Source organism: Oryza sativa, chromosome 7 (genome assembly GCF_034140825.1).
Source record: "Oryza sativa Japonica Group chromosome 7, ASM3414082v1".
Lineage (NCBI taxonomy): Eukaryota > Viridiplantae > Streptophyta > Magnoliopsida > Poales > Poaceae > Oryza > Oryza sativa.
In genome coordinates, this window is record NC_089041.1 from 28,187,345 (window position 1) to 28,204,766 (window position 17,422).

The window sequence follows — 17,422 nt, forward strand, 5'->3', positions numbered from 1 at the left end:
AAAAAAATAAAAATATTTAGTCACACATAAAGTAATATTTATGTTTTATCATCTAATAGCAATAAAAATACTAATCATAAAAAAAATTCAAATAAGACGAATGGACAAACATTGAACGTGAATAGTGTAAAACTGTACTTATTTTAGGACGAATGAAGTAGGTATATATCAAACTTCGTTCATGTACTATTCTACAGGTGGCCTATCGAACTAGTATCAATGTTCGATAGTTCCCATAGCAATACCCTGTCGAAGTTCCTATATGTACACACATCGAAGTTTCTAATATTTCGAAACCCCATCAAACGATGGTTGTTTGATACTCCCTCCGTCTCACGATATAATGGATTTTGAGTTTTTATTTGCAACATTTGATTACTCGTCTTATTTAATTTTTTTTTGCAAATATAAAAAACAAAAAGCTGTGTTTAAAGTACTGTAGATAATAAAGTAAGTCACAAATAAAATAAATAATAATTTTAAAATTTTTTGAATAAGATGAGTGGTCAAACATTGCAAGAAAAACTCAAAATCCCTTATATTATGGGACGGAGGGAGTAAATTTATGTTAAATTTGTGATTTCAGATCACCAATATCCATTTATACATGGAAAATTTGTATTTTTTCTTAAGGAAAAAAAAAGAAATTTGCAAGTTGCAGCGGTGATCAAATGCTAGCGTAGGTCGGCTGCGTCTGTCTCGTCTTCACGTGTCCATGGTCTCAGCGTCAGCGACGAGACGAGAGACGAGAGGCTTCTTCTTCTCCCAGCCACACAACCACAACCAAACAGAGGAGGCTCTCTCAAATTTAGGAGATCGGCCCAGCGTCTCGTCCGGATCCGGAGGAGGAGCAAAAGCTCCCTTTTTTATGCCGTCTCTCGTCCCAGCTGCAGGTGGCGCTTTCCCACCCTCGCCACTCCGCTCGCTCCCCGTCGTAGACGTCGCCTTCGCCGTCGCTCTCCTCGTCCACCCTTTTCTGCTCCATGTTTTCATCATCATCTTCTTCTTCTTCTTCCACCCGTTGCTGATTCCCTCACTGCTGCTCGTTTCTCGCCATTGCGGCCGTTCTTGGCTACTGACAGAAGAGGTAACCCCCGTTCGTTCGTTCCCTTCTTGATTTGTTCTTGCTTTGCTATTGGATGGGATGCGCTGAGCTGCTGGTAGAATGGTTCTTGCCTGGCCATGGCGGCGAAAAGTAGGATGCGGGAGACACGGGAATGTGGGGAGGAACAGTTTCTTGATTCTCCGAATCTGTTCTACCCTTTTCGTGGCAACATGGAAAGGGTACTGATACTTGAATCATAACCAATCTTATTTATTGGAGAAATGGGAAAAGGGAGGGGTGGAAACAGGAACATCGATGGATATGGATGGCCTCACATGCGTGCATCCTGAAACCACTCATTTTTGTGCATCGTCTATTGACTTCATGAGTTCTTGGTAGATGGTGCTTGTGAATCTCGCATGATTGTTCATTCATTCATGTATTCGGTTTACTGACTTGTCTGCCTGTTTTTGTATTTTTGATAGGAATGACGAATTTGTCCGGGAAGAAATCTCTGAATACAGTGACCTTGGTCTTCAAATTACCCTACTACACACAATGGGGGCAGAGTCTTCTCATCGCCGGCTCAGAGCCAGCACTTGGATCTTGGAATGTTAAGCAAGGATTGTCTCTCAGTCCAGTTCATCAGGGAAATGAGCTAATCTGGTCCGGCAGAGTTTCCGTCGCTACTGGTTTTACCTGCCAGTACAATTACTATGTAGTGGACGACAACAAGAATGTTTTGAGATCGGAGTCCGGGGAGAAAAGGAAATTAGTACTTCCAGAGGGTGTTCAGGATGGAGATGTAGTTGAGATACGCGACTGGTGGCAGGTACTTAGTAAAAGTTTCATGTACTAAATTAATTTCTCTTCATGCTTGTTGACCTATAAAAACATTAGTAGCAGTAGCAGCACTACTTGCCATCATACTAGTCATACAGGCTTTCATGTTCTGTACCATGGCGGTTTATGGATACTCCTGATTTGAATTTAGGATGCTTCTGAAGCTCTTTTCCTTCGAAGTGCATTCAAGAATGTCATTTTCAATGGGTCTGAAAATGCTAAAAGAGAATTGAAGACTACATCCCTCAACAAAAGTTTGGAGCCTGAAGGTAAGAAGAGTCTAGAACTGATGGAATAATCAACAGGAAGTCAAGTGGTCAATCTACATATATCACATATTCCTTTTGAATATATTTTATTCATAAAGAATCAATGTAGCATCATGTCTTACCTATCGAGCAAAGCATGTTGATTGTTGTTTAATTTTTTAGATAATGGGCAACGTCCGGCCTCTGCATTCTAAGGTGAATGCACACGGCCAAGATTGTCGTTTAATATAGTCTCATATCTTCCATGGTAGTGCATATTACTTAGATTTACATACCAAGCCAAGCATGGATAACATTTTTTTAATTCATTGTCCCTAAATTTTTCCTCAACAGATATTGTTGTTCAGTTTATTGTTAGCTGTCCCCGACTTGGAGCTGGCTCTACTGTAAGTGTTATTCGTTCAATTTATATTTGATTATCTTTATCCCATTATAGCTAATAATTATACTTCTGGTACTCCCTAACTATTGCTCATGTCAAACTTTAGGTCGTGGTCACAGGAAGTAATCCTCAATTAGGAAGGTGGCAAACACAAGATGGCCTCAAGCTTAATTATGTCGGAGATTCCATCTGGAAAGCAAACTGTCTGTTGCGAAAGTCTGAGTTCCCAATAAAATATCCTTGTGCCAATGAGTACTCACTTACTTCCAATTTGCATGTAGAAATCACCATTTAGATATTATTTCTGAAGAAATCACCATTCAGCTATTGACCATTCTTAACAATATCCCACATATAAATACTGTAAAATTAGTGAAGCAGGAGTCTCTTCATTGGAGTTCGGTCCGAACAGGGAGGCTGATGTGGATCTATCATCACCCAAGCCATCCAGATACGTCCTCTTGTCTGATGGTGCCCTTCGGGTAATGTATGCAGCCATAATTAGTACGCTGAAAATATGCTTATAATTGCATGTTGTTTTGGCTCCCATTACCTTTGCTATGATGCATTAATCAATCCGTCATATTCAGTTTGCTCAATCCATGATCTAAAAAGTAATACCATCAAATGCTTGGTAGAAAGAACAACTGTATCTCATGATTTAGCAAGATCTGAGGATACAGTGCGCGCCCACTTATCATAGAGAACTGATGAGTAGCACTAATTCAGCACTTGGTTTTACCAGGAATCACCATGGAGGGGTGCAGGTGTTGCTGTACCTATATTCTCGATCAGGTCAAATGAGGACCTTGGTGTTGGAGAATTCCTTGATCTTAAACTTCTTGTTGACTGGGCAGTCAACTCAGGCTTTCATCTTGTTCAGCTTCTTCCTATCAATGATACTTCAGTTCACGGGATGTGGTGGGATTCATACCCATACAGGTATTGGGCTGATGCAGTGTGCTTTTGCTTTGAGTAAGAAGAATAGTATCTGAACAGAAATAATGCCCTACATGTTGGTTTACAGCTCGCTCTCTGTGTTTGCATTGCACCCCTTGTACCTGAGAGTACAAGCACTTTCAGATGCAATTCCAGGGGATATTAAGGTGTACCTTTGTTATACCTTCATATGAACTCATTGTACCCGTTATCTATGTTAACTTTTAATTTCAATATTTCACTGATTTTGGTAGGTCTTGTATGATTTCAAGTTCATTCCTGATCCAGTACTCAATATTTCTTATTATTACAGGACGAGATTTCACAGGCAAAGAAGCAGTTGGACAAAAAGGTACAGATATTATCAAATGCATAGCATATCACTAATTTACCTTTTGTCACTGGTATGTTGCTGACCTGCTGTTGGATGGATGCAACTCATGTCCTCTATATAATTTAGCTACGCTTAAATCTAAAATCAGATGGTTATGTAATTAATATAATTCTTCTGTTGCTTGCAGAAACCTAACATTCTGTTATTTGAAAATCATGTTTAAACAGGATGTTGACTATGAGGCATCACTGGCCTCAAAACTCTCGATAGCAAGAAAAATATTCAAATTAGAGAAAGACAAAGTACTAAATTCCAGTTCGTTCAAGCAGTTTTTATCTGAAAACGAGGTATATTTAGTTATTTGCTAGCATTTTATTTAGTTGAAGTACTTGATAACTTATTTCAGACTTACTGTGATTGCGTTCCTTCCATGTTCCAATAGGAGTGGTTGAAACCATATGCTGCATTTTGTTTTCTGCGGGACTTCTTTGAGACATCAGATCACAGCCAATGGGGCCGTTTTTCTCAGTTTTCCAAGGAGAAGGTGCGATCAGTATAACATGCTAAACATTCTTTTAAGAAAATCCTATCATTCGGTTTTATTCTTTCTGAGAGGCGAGACCATATATGGGAAAATGTTCAAGTACTAAGTGATGGCTGTTTCTGTAATTTCTTTCAGCTAGATAAGCTTGTTTCTGAAGGTACCTTGCACCATGACGTTATATGTTTCCATTACTACATCCAGTACCATCTATATATGCAAGTAAGTATTGGTGGTTGTCCTTGTCACTCTGATCTGCATACAGAGTTTTTCTTGCATATGTACTCACTGACATTTATTATCTCCTTCATGTTAGTTATCAGAGGCAGCTGCCTATGCAAGGAAGAAAAAGGTTATTCTGAAAGGAGATTTACCTATTGGTGTTGATAGGAATAGTGTGGATACTTGGGTATACCCCACTTTATTTCGCATGAATACAGCTACTGGTGCACCTCCAGATTATTTCGACAAAAATGGACAAAATTGGGGTTTTCCTACATATAACTGGGAGGAAATGTCAAAGGATAATTATGGGTGGTGGCGAGCTCGTCTGACACAGGTTATTTAATAGCAAATATTTTTTCCTGTCTGGCTGGTCATCTTTTATCGTCATTATTTATCGCCAGTTACCTTGTTCCAGATGGCAAAATACTTCACTGCATATAGGATAGACCATATCTTGGGTTTCTTTAGGATATGGGAGCTTCCAGATCATGCAGCCACAGGTCTAGTTGGGAAATTTAGGCCTTCAATTGCTCTCAGTCAGGTTGGTTTCTGCAGCTGTTAAACAAACTAAAAGAGACTAGAGAGCCTGAAGTTTATCTGACTTTTTCCTATGTTGATTTTCAGGAGGAGCTTCTTAGTGAAGGCCTATGGGATTTCGATAGAATGAGCCGCCCTTATATTCTTCAGGAAACACTGGAGGTTTGTCTTTCTTGTTCCTAAAACAATGATCTATCTTTTTTTTTTAACAGGAAGGAAAACAGGGCACCAGCATGACATTTCTATTCTGTTATAGGAGAAGTTTGGGTCCTTTTGGACAGTAATTGCAGCTAACTTTCTAAATGAGTACAAGAAACAACATTACGAGGTAATGCAATCAGTTATATTCTCTTTTCATGTTTGTTGAACGTATCACCTACTTAAAACCGCATGGCATGAGTAGATTTAGCTTAGGCTTTAGTACAGAAGTCTCCATTTCAAAATCAGCTACGTGCACTCCTTACTGCATTTTTCCATTACATTTCGTCCTCTAATTTCCCTTGCAATTTATTGTTTTGCACGTGTATAGTTCAAAGAGGACTGCAATACAGAGAAAAAGATAATTGCAAAGCTTAAGAACAGTTCTGAAAAATCATTATGGCTGGAGAAAGAAGACAGCATTCGGCGTGGTTTGTTTGATCTACTACAGGTAATTCATATCGAGTGCATATAATCCATGCTACAACTTTCTCTTAACCTATCCTGATCCTTTTCAATCCACATAAAAATATTATTTGAAATTCTCAACAAAATATCATTGAAATCATTAGAAATAAAACATACTGTTTATTCTGCAGAATATAGTCCTTATTAGAGATCCAGAGGACAGCACAAAATTTTATCCCCGCTTCAACCAGGAGGATACTTCAAGTTTTAACGATCTAGATGAACATAGGTAATATTGATTTTATTTAACTCCAATTGTTTCCTTCTCTATGTTCAGGTCGGACAAGACCTTGATCTGCACTTTTGCGTTTTACTCTGTAAATTTACTTCAAGCTAGTTAATGCTGATGAAGTATTTACTTTTTAGTCCAACAGGTTAACAGTGCAGGATCCTTGTGATATTGAACTTTGTTACATACTGCTCCTTTCTGTCCAAAATTTGCTTAGTTCTACTGCTATCGCCTTACTACATACTCTAATAATCGATATTTTTCACTATGCATCTCTAGTAGGCATCAAGAAAAATGAAACTAGTATATTCAGCAGCAGTTTCTTCCCAAGAAAATTATGAAGTACAGTAGCACCCAACGTTTTAGGTCTTGCTAATAGCACTCCCTTATTTATGCAATGAGCACTAACTAAATTGTTCCTTGTGGAGTACGAACTATTTCATCCTCTCATGAAAAACATTGTTTTACAGCAAAAATATCCTCAGAAGATTGTACTATGACTATTATTTTGCTCGCCAAGAGAATCTCTGGCGTCAAAATGCGCTCAAGACTCTGCCTGTGCTTTTGAACTCATCGGATATGTTGGCATGTGGGGAAGATCTTGGCCTTATCCCTGCCTGTGTTCACCCTGTATGATGTTTTCCTGCACATGCTAGTAAACAGCTATTGCTTGTTCTATGCACATAAATGACAGAAATATATTATCCAGGTTATGCAAGAACTTGGATTGATTGGATTGCGTATCCAGAGAATGCCCAGTGAACCAAACTTGGAATTTGGTATTCCATCTCAGTATAGCTACATGACGGTGCGTTTCCCTTCTGTTTACTTGGGTTCAATATGTTCATTGCTACAGATGCACACATACTTAGGTTGTATATGGCAAACTAAAAATGGTTTGGAGAAGCTATTCAGTTTGATGTTCAATTTTGTGTCATATTTTTTTCAGGTTTGTGCTCCGTCATGTCATGATTGCTCCACATTACGTGCTTGGTGGGAAGAAGATGGAGGAAGAAGAAGCCGTTTCTACCAGACTGTAATTGGTAGTGATGACGAGCCGCCATCTCGCTGCACCCCAGAAGTAGCGAACTTTATTGTTAAGCAGCATTTTGATGCTCCATCAATGTGGGCAATCTTCCCACTACAGGTATATAGGTTGGCTTGTTAACTTATATAAAAGATCAATACAGAATAAAGTAGATTAATGTACTTGGGGTGTTCTATTTGTCAGGACCTGCTTGCACTTAAAGACAAGTACACCACAAGACCAGCAAAAGAGGAAACAATCAATGACCCAACTAACCCGAAGCATTATTGGAGATTCCGTAAGTCAATTTTCCAATATTATTATTTTCCTTGCTTCATCAAAATTAGGTATTAAGAGTAAACAAATTCAAAAAGAGAATTGGCTATTCTTGACATAATAATACCTTCATACGAGAAAATTCCCATACAATTAATTGGCATAAAGCAATATGTTCACCATGAAAAAGATATGAGGCGATCAGATGATGTCACATTGTTGTCTGGTTTGATCAGTGACGCTGTTAGATCAATCAGATGATGTCAACAGCTGAAACATGCACAATTCAGCATGTGTCCTTATTCTATTGTCAACATGACTTTTTTTCTTGCTGATGGTCTACATGAGCAAATGAAATGCTATCTTCCCAACTACAGATGAACAAAAAGAATATCTCGGCGAGCGAACTTGTAGGATACTATCATTTTCATATGCTAAAGTGACGTCTCTCAAGTCCCATATAAAATTTGCGCATTCCCTGTTGTAAATTTGGCAACCCATAATTGAAGGTGTTTGTTTTTCCTTGCATCTAACTTCTCCCCTCTATTTCTTTAAGGGCTACATGTGACATTGGATTCGCTGTTGGACGATAAGGACATCCAAGCAACCATCAAGGAACTTGTCACAAGTAGTGGGAGGTCATTTCCTGGTAAGGTGGATGGCGCCGAAGAAAGCGGAGAGAAGCTAGCTAAAGTCCAGTTGAATGGTAAACCATAGAAAATTATCCCAAGAACAGCCGAAGGGTATCACGGTCAAAAGTAAATAGAATAAGGCAGCGTACTGCCAATTGGCATGCCAGTTCAGCTGGTGTTGTTTCAGCTAGAATTTTTTTTACGCCAACTTAATTCCATTTAACACTGGAAATAATTAGTATCATTCATCAAGTCGGCATGTGGAATAATTTATCCCCTGTTCTTTGCTAATAAAATCTTTTTCTGATGAATCATCTGTTTGCTAGTACTGAATATCTCTACCTGTGTCTACTTTGGTGTTTAATTCAATCTGATTTCTGCCGACGAGAAAACTTGCTTCTCTTCCTGAACCAAAACCCTTTCTTTCTCGGTTTCTTTTGGTAATGAGCAAAAGAATCTCAAGAGAAAGAAAAACAATCATGTTGCTTTTGTAGTTTTGGTTGTACCAGATGCCAATTAATATTACATTAGTAGCTGGCAAGCTGCCCTGCTCCTCAATGTGGTCCTAGATGTGAAGGTTAGCTTGGGTTAGGGCACTCTATTATATTCAGCCTCTGCTCTCAGCTTCTCAGGCTCACTGAACACTTCTCTCTGAAATCTGAAAAGTTTCTAACCTCTGTTTGCTAATTTTAAAGCAACAATGAGAAGGCTGCAATGAAATTCAGAAATGGACATGCTCTTGTGCCTTCTGGCTCAGATCACAACTGGCCTTCTTTCTGCTTACTTTGTCCGAGGTGTATAATTAGAAATAGCTACTACTTTCGTCCCTAAAAGATTTTATTTTTTAGCCTATCTTATACGGGGCTTTTAACTATTTGCCACTTTTAGATTTGGCAAATAACTATTTGCCACCCCCATCTCAATGTCATGTGGGTCCACATGTGTCTATGACATGTAGGTCCAGTGACAAAAGTTAATAAGTTAATTGCCACATCTAAATGTGGCAAATGGTTAAATATCTCTATCTTATACATACCAATACAGAGAAGAAGAAGAAGAAAAGAAGAGAGACTAGAATGCCTTTTATTTCTCAAATTCCAAGGCATTTATTTCCTACTTTTTCAAACTCAAATACATTAATTGCTTTAAAAATAAAGTCTCTTTGAAGTCTTTGTGAAGGTAACATTTGTTATCGGTGATAGTAATGGAAATTGATATGGTGTCAGCAAACATTAGGCAAATTAGTGCTGAATTTTGCAAGCTCAGAAAGCTTGATGCTGCTCTTTTCTACCACAAGCAGTGATAATGCTCACATGTGTGAATCACAAACTTTATTTCTGAAAAGCTCAGAAAGGACCTCAACAGCTACCTCTACTAGGCTCATTGCTGGCCACTAATTTAGAAAGAGAAAAAAAAGAGAAAACAAAAAGATTCTGATTGATAAAAAAAACCCTTCCCTTTTCTGGACAAGCAACCACTTTACAACCTCACTTAGCCTTTAATTAGGTCGCTTTCCACACCAAACCCAGATCTGAGCAAGGATTACAGTAAACCCTAGTGGTAATTTGATAGTACTATTTGCTTAATTAGTTAGTTACTGCAGTTACTGAAAAATCTTTGACCACAGGAGTTTCCAGTCAACCTAGTAGCTTAACTACCAGGCAGCAACGCACTAATCAATCAGTAAATCACTACGTGATTAATTAGTGCATTTGGCGAGGCTTCCACTAAAAAAAAAGCAAGTCTTTTTCGCCATTTAATCAGCAGATGGACATGGAAAGCGAGTTTCACCTTGTTGTGTGTTGGCACCCCACTACCTCACGAAGAATTCTTTTTTGGAAAAATAAATCAGTTTCAATTGTCCTTTTTTTTTGTGATTTGTACATTTAATTATTTTTTTTTCTAAAAAAACAATTCGAGGAGTATAATATTCATCAGTGAAGAATGCACAAATTGTTTCAACTCGAGATATAGAGCTGAATATTTGACTTGAATTCGAAATTGATTGGAACGCTCTACCGAATTTCAGATAGAACAACAAATGTTGAAAAATTCAATGGCTGTACAAGGAAATATAATTCGAAAAAGAAAAAAAAAGAAAAAAACCCATACGTTTTGTGAGTTTGTGTTCATCGATCACAAGCTCGTCGTCGTCGTCTTCTTCGTCGAGCTCGCGTTCATGGATACCCGGAGGCGAGGCAATCCTCCCAGAACTTGCGGTCCTCCTCCTGCCTCGCCGCCGCGCGCTTCGGGTCCTCCTCCTCCTCCTCCTCTCGCCGCCGCCGCAGCTCGCGCTCGCCGCCGCGGGCAGCCGCCGCCGCCGCCGCTAGCTGCGCCCACCAGACGCCACCCTCGGCGACGATGGCCTCCTCGCCGCCGACTTCGTCGCCGTCGTGGCACCCGTCTCCTTCTACGCAGCTGCTGCATCCGTCGTCGTCGTCGTCGTCGTCGTCCATCTCCACGTCGCCGCCGGCCGTCGGCGCAGGGCGGCACGTGTACGGGCACGACTCGGCGACGCTCTCGCTGTCGCTGTCGTCGTCGCCGAGGACGACGACGGCGCCGGCGCGGGGTGGCGGCGGGAGCGCGAACTGCGGCGGCGGCGGCGGCGGGTGTACGGTGGCCATCGTCGGCGGTGGAGGAGAGCAGACGGGTCGCAATGGAAGCAGTTGATATTTATAGCTGAACACCTCGCATGCACAACTAGTAGAAATGAGTACACTATTTTTACATAGAATTTGAGATCAATTTGAAATTTGTTCATATTTCTGCCTGCTGCTCCAATGCTGCTACTCTTTTAGAGCTGATAAATTATGCTTTGGTTGGTTGAGTTATGACGAGTGATAGACTCAGAATAAAAATTATTGAGATCCAATACATACTTAATTACCTTATTTATAATATAATATAAATTAACTAGTATCGAATAATTTACTCGGAGTTATGCGACCCTCGTAACTACTCCCTCCATTCTAAAATATAAGGCACAATCACCCTTAATCCAAAGACCAAGAAATAATTATTATCGTCTTGTAGTGTGTATCATCCTCATAAATATAATGCATGCATCCAATAGAATTAGATAATATGAGAGTGGATGATTTAAAAAAGTTATAATTTAATAAAGAAGATGTCATAGTTAATTGCATGCTTACATGCATGCCTTATACTATAGAACATTTAAGAAAAGTGGTTGTGCCTTATATTATGGAATGTAGGGAGTACTATGCACGAACGCCACTGGCTATGACCGATAAGAAAAACACGTGTAAAAATTTTACCAATAAATTATATTTTCTCTTATAAACAACTAAGTGAAACTACGAGGCAAAAGTGATTTAAAAAGCTAATGTTGTAAATAAACTATAATAGAACATCTATAATAACCTCTAGAATGGAAAATTTTAAAGTTCGGATGCGGCAGATAAGCCAACAAATCATCGATAAGATTATAATTTGTTTTTCTTCATGCAAATACAAAGAAGACATAAAACGAGATGTGAATACGTTCGTTTAACACATTCCAATTTCACTGTAACATTTTACTGCTGTTAATAAAGTCATATTTTTTTCCTTAACTTACATATGATTACTCCATATATTATCATCCAGTAATTAACTAATCGAATCGGCAACATTCACGCGGAAATTAATTTAACCAGTTTCATGCCTAAAATTATTGCCAAGTGCAGAGCACTACGAGTCCACCATTTTCTAGAAACACCTCGTTTGACCGGTATTAAGGACTGCTAATTTCCGACCGAGTCTTGAATCACCTGAAAAAAGTCATGCCAACGTAGTACATATTGTACGACCAAATACGGCTCAATTTCGGTCAAAAACTAAAAATTAAGGTTATTTCTTTTCAGATTATTTGTCATACTATTAAAACAGACAGATTACTCGTTTTTCGATTCGAAAAACACATTTTCTTAAGAAATTGTTCTTCAACTGGATTGTTATTACCATTTATTTCAAGTTATATGTTTAGTTTATTAATGAAAATATTTAATTTGTCTTTGTAACTAAGTGTATAATATAATCCGTAGTACTCCCTCCATTTATTTTTACTTTTGATAGTTATATTTCATCTTGTCATACAGACCAAGGATAAGTAATTCTACATATCATCCATTTAAATATACTACTAGTCATTCCTCGTAAAAAAACGATTCATTAATATTTACATTTCTCGATGCCCATATAGTCAATCTTGTGTGCAAGAATGAATAATCACGCATTAAATTCGAGAAAATCATTAAGATGATAGGTTGTTGGTTTGAAATATGCCTATAAAAATAATTTTTCCAGATTTAGAAATATAGCTGTAGGGAGTATCACTCAATAATCTGTTTGATACTGAGTCAGATCAAGTCATGGATTAGTCGTTTCTTTGAGAGAATTTAGTTTCAAATGCATATATATGTAATTAATTAGCAGGAGCAGATCGACGCGGGGGAGATTAGGTGGATGGAATTATGGAGCAGATCATGAACGCATCAGTCCTGGTGGGTTTCTAGAAGGAACAAGTTGCATTGAGGAACACGCGGCCTTTGCTGTCTGCTGCTAGCTTTAGCCGTTCTAGAAGCTTTGACCTTGGCCTCTCACCCCTCTTCTAGAAGCCAAAATGACGTCCATTAAAATTTCTTTTCAACTTTTTGGCTCCATGTGGTTAATTGGCTACAGTTCAAACTCTTCTCCCTCTAGGCTAGTAGTACTACTAGAGCGACTTCAATCGAGATAGTACAATTTTGAAGCTCCTAAAAAAATCCCATTTAAATTATATAAATTTTTAAGCTCCTCGAGAAAAAACTCTCGTTTAAATTCTAGTCTCGTTCCTTTCTTACGAAGAAGAAAATTTTACGTCGGTTTCCATTATCACGTTCTTCAAACTACTAAACAACATGATTTGTGCAAAAACTTTCTATACGAGAGTTGCTTTAAATATCAAATATATCATTTTTAAGTTTGTAATAATTAAAACTTAATTAATCATGCGCTAATAACTTTCTTGTTTTGTGTGCCCGTGTTTTAATATGAATTTATCTCATATTTCTTAGCACACTCTAACCGATCCTCTATTTTTTTTTACTTCTCACCATTTTGTTATATTCCAACTTTATCAGTGGTACATTTTAAAAATGTGAAGACAAACAAGTATGGAGAAAAGGATGAGAGCCAATCCTACAGTCGAGGAGTGGTGAAGGAAAATTTTCACGCTGTCACGTCAAATATTTAGACACATGGATGAAGTATTAAATATAGAAAAAACCAATTACACATATTGCGTGTAAATTGTGAGACGGATCTTTTAAGCCTAATTACGTCATGATTTGATAATATAGTGCTCCAGTAAATATTTGCTAATGACGGATTAATTAGGCTTAATAAATTCGTCTCGCAGTTTTCTGGCGGAATCTGTAATTTTTTTATTAGACTACGTTTAATACTTTAAATGTATGTCCGTATATCCGATGTAACAACCAAACCAAATTTTTTTCAAACAAGGCCTTATTGGGCAAATGGTTATGGAAGAGGAAAAAAAACTTGAAAATTTGGTTGAAGTCCGCTCGAATTTCTTCATTTCTCTGTTGATTCATGTATAATCGCTCCAAATGCAGACCGATCTGAAGGAGATGCAGGTAGGCATATTGCCGTGTGCGTGCAGGCTCTGCATACTGCGCGTGATGGTCAATCACCTCGACGACTCGCCAATCAGAATTCAGAGGAGTACTCTGTTCAATCAACGCATGCAGCACGCACTCACTCAACTTCTCCATCCATCATCTATCTCTTGGAAGAGTACTTTGTTCTTAGATTTGACGAGTTGACATTTTTGACATTATTATTAGCAGTAGCAAATCTGCTAATGGCTTTATTGACACTTTCACTCTGCATTCTGCTAGCTGGCATGCAGCAGTGCAGGAAAGCTTTTGCTTCTGACGGTAAATGCAGTCGACCACAAGTTTGCTGCATAAGTCTTCGACGTGTGGAAGGTTAAAAACACTGAAAATGATGGGTGGATTTGTCGATTTGGGACTCTCGCATCGCATGCGATCGATCCATCATTCTGCTAAAGTTAACCAGCAAAAGTTCAGAACAACCTCCACAGTTTGCTCTATATCTTTAAAAAATATGTTTCTTTAAAAATTTCTCTTCAGTTTCAGTTAAAAAAACTTACACCTCCCGTTTTAGGTTCTCTCTTAAATTTATTTATTAAAATATTTAATTTATATTCCTATATAGTAGTATGGATAATCCACTACAATAATCTAATGAATAACTATTTGATTCAAATTGGTCCCGTTTGCATGTCAAATACGGCCTTCAAGTTGTCAGTCACATACTGTTGCAGCAATTCATAGTATCACCTTTGATCGTCTGATTAAGACCGGCAAAGTTATAGTGATCCATCAAGTTGGAGTCAAGATTTTGCAAAGGTTTCAAGGAGAAAATATCTGTCCTTTGTTTTTCAGAAAGGAGAGTGATGGATTCTGTCAACTATCAACTTGATTAGCTTTGCTCTTGCAGTGATAGGATCTTGAAATGGACATCATATTCAGACCTACTCTCCTACTGAAGAAGATTAGCTGCTGCTATCAAGCAAAGCAGAACGCGTGAGAATTCCATGATGAAATGGACATCATATTCATGCCACAAATGGTTTGCTATCAGATTTGCTATCCGATTTCTGAATCTTCTTTTACCAAGTAAAAGCCCTGATTAACATGTTACAGCACATGAAAGCCATATATACAGTATACGGATATAATTTTTTTTGCAAAGTTTTTCCGTTAAAAAAGCGCCTCTTTCTCTTGTAAGGTTGTTAGTGTGGTACATCCTATTTACACTTTAGAGTAAAACTAGATGACCAGATCATTTTATTAATACAAGCTAAAAGTTCTTGTTTGGCACTTCTCAAAATCCACCTAGCCAAATTTAGAGTTTGTAAGTTAATTTACACAAGTTTCAGAAAATTATATTTTCTCTAAAGTAGAAATAAAATAATTTATTTAAATGTTGTCAAAATAATCATAACTCTACATTTATAGTTTTCTAGAGCTTGAAATACCTAGCTTCAATTAATACTGGACCTATAGCCATGTCAAACAAGATTTTTATTTTCCAAAAAAATCAGGAGTTGGAGCGATGCTAAATACTGCCTCCCTTCTTGTCTTACTTTGTTGACAAATTACTTCCGAAATATTATACTACCTCCGTTTTAATGTATAATGCCGTCAACTTTTTAATAAACTTTTGACCATTCGTCTTATTCAATTTTTTTAAACATAAAAAGTTTTAAATCATGCTTAAAAACATTTGATGATTATCAAGTCACAATAAAATAAATAATAAATATATTTTTTAATAAAATAAACAATCAAACATATCTTTAAAAATCAATGGCGTCATATATTAAAAGACGAAGGGTGTATTATAATAAAATAAAAGCTATACATGGTTATATTTACAACATACTTTTAAGTACATATATATATATATATATATATATATATATATATATATATATATATATATATATATATATATAACTTTTGGAAAAAATAAGTCTCTTTGTTTGAATTTTAGAACTTTGAATTTTTTACCCTAGAAAAAAAAAGAAAAACCTAACCCTTTGAATCTTTGGTATCCTTCAAATCTTCGGTATTCTTCGAGTCTTCGGTACGCTTCGAATCCTTATGGGGAAGTCTATAAATTATACGCCCCTTGCTTGAATCATAATGACTTACTTCAATTTTGACCCTATCCCCCATCAGTATTCGTATAGAACTAGACCGGATCTTTCCTGAAATATAGCCCAGGATGATGGTGTCATTCTCTAGGCGAACGCGAAACATTCCGTTGGGTAGGGCTTCCATAACTAAACCCTCGAAAGTAATTTTTGCTTCTCTCGGGTTTTTTTTTTCTCTCCTATTTTTCTTTTCTGTCATATTTTTTTCTCCTATTTTTCTTTTTTTATTTTCAAATAAAAAAACGTTGTATTTTTGTTTGAAAAATAGGAAGTTCAAGATAGAATTTGGGTACTATAACTATAGGTGGGGCGATTACCGCTATAGGCGGGGCGATTACCATATATAACATAAGACTTCTCCCCCAATTCTGTTTAGTCGAGCTTCTCGATCTGTCATTATACCTCGAGAAGTAGAAAGAATAGCAATTCCCATTCCGCCCAAAACCTTAGGAATTCCTTGATAGTTGGTATAAATTCGTAAGCCAGGTCGGCTGATACGCTTTAAAAAGGTTCTAGTTCTATATATTCCCTTTCTAGTCTTTCTCTTTTGATGTCGCAAAGTTGAAACCAAGAAATATCTGTTACTTTCCTGATGTTTCCGAACACTTTCAATAAAACCCTCTCGTAGAAGTATTTTAACAATGTTTTCGGTAATATTTGTAGATACTACCCGAACAATTCCTTTTTTATTCATGTCCGCGTTTCTTATAGAGGTTAGTAAATCAGCAATAGTGTCCTTGCCCATAAGACTCTAATTCTAGGTTCCTCCTAATTTTTCTATAATCAACATGTTCTCTTTTTTCTTTTCGTTTTGGATTCTAAAGCATATACGTGAAACACAATCTACTAATTTTTTATTTGATCTATATCTTGTCTACTAGTATTTATAATACTTCAGGAGCTAATGAAACTATTTTAGTAAAATTCAATTCTCTCAATTCCTCGGCGATCGCGCCAAAAACGCGAGTTCCTTTTGGATTTCCTTTTTGATCAATGATAACCGCTGCATTGTCGTCATAGCGTATTATTATACCGTCTTCGCATTTGAACTCTTTACATGTACGTACAATTACAGCTCGAATTACTTCGGATCTTTCTAGAGGCATTTGGGGCACTGCGTCTTTGATTACAGCAACAATAACATCACCAATACGAGCATATCGCTGATTACTAGCAGCTCCTATGACTCGAATACACATCAATTTTTGAGCTCCACTGTTATCTGCTACATTTAAAAGGGTCTGAGGTTGAATCATATTATTTTGATTTCAATTTGTTATTTCAATGCAAAAGGATGAAAGAAATATCGTCTTTCCAGAAAGAAGAACCTGGTTTTTTATTTTCAATACTACTTTTTTTGGGGGGTTATATTTCTAACCGGAGAAATTGACTTCGTATGGGCATTTTGCTGGCAGCTATGGAAATAGCTGCTCTAGCTACAGTTTCGGATACTCCGCCCATTTCATAAAGTATTCGACCTGGTTTAACAACGGATACCCAATATTCGGGGGATCCCTTTCCCGAACCCATACGTGTTTCGGTCAGTCTTATTGTAACCGGTTTGTCGGGAAATATACGTACCCAGATTTTTCCACCACGACGTGCATATCGTGTCATTGCTCTTCGTCCTGCTTCTATCTGCCTCGCCGTAATCCAAGTGGGTTCAAGTGCTTGAAGAGCATATCTACCAAAACAAATACAATTGCCTCGGTAGGATTTTCCCTTCA

The 17,422-nt window shown here is 37.5% G+C and overlaps 2 protein-coding genes across 2 annotated transcripts; one reads left to right on the forward strand and one right to left on the reverse strand.

The window, feature by feature from the left end:
* The first annotated feature begins 793 nt into the window (after window positions 1-793).
* On the forward strand, window positions 794-8,272 carry LOC4344192 (4-alpha-glucanotransferase DPE2-like). Its single transcript, NM_001423008.1, has 23 exons — window positions 794-1,087; window positions 1,531-1,877; window positions 2,040-2,157; window positions 2,491-2,543; window positions 2,646-2,773; window positions 2,892-3,021; window positions 3,285-3,481; window positions 3,567-3,645; window positions 3,792-3,830; window positions 4,040-4,159; window positions 4,255-4,356; window positions 4,492-4,575; window positions 4,670-4,912; window positions 4,994-5,119; window positions 5,203-5,277; window positions 5,372-5,443; window positions 5,645-5,764; window positions 5,913-6,010; window positions 6,481-6,640; window positions 6,720-6,818; window positions 6,960-7,157; window positions 7,242-7,335; window positions 7,870-8,272. The coding sequence occupies exons 2-23, from the start codon at window positions 1,533-1,535 to the stop codon at window positions 8,028-8,030; spliced, it is 2,841 nt and encodes a 946-aa protein (NP_001409937.1). The 5' UTR covers window positions 794-1,087; window positions 1,531-1,532; the 3' UTR covers window positions 8,031-8,272.
* A 1,644-nt stretch (window positions 8,273-9,916) lies between these two features.
* On the reverse strand, window positions 9,917-10,628 carry LOC9272479 (uncharacterized). Its single transcript, XM_015790685.3, has one exon. It carries the CDS (start codon window positions 10,567-10,569, stop codon window positions 10,123-10,125), a length of 447 nt encoding a protein of 148 aa, XP_015646171.1. The 5' UTR covers window positions 10,570-10,628; the 3' UTR covers window positions 9,917-10,122.
* Between the last annotated feature and the right edge of the window lie 6,794 nt (window positions 10,629-17,422).

Coding starts and splice junctions, on each gene's coding strand:
- LOC9272479 (XM_015790685.3), bottom strand. CDS start 10,569: ATGGCCACCGTACACCCGCCGCCGCCGCCGCCGCAGTTCGCGCTCCCG.
- LOC4344192 (NM_001423008.1), top strand. CDS start 1,533: ATGACGAATTTGTCCGGGAAGAAATCTCTGAATACAGTGACCTTGGTC. Junction 3,831..4,039: donor AGAAGCAGTTGGACAAAAAG/GTACAGATATTA, acceptor ATGTTTAAACAG/GATGTTGACTATGAGGCATC. Junction 7,336..7,869: donor GAAGCATTATTGGAGATTCC/GTAAGTCAATTT, acceptor TATTTCTTTAAG/GGCTACATGTGACATTGGAT.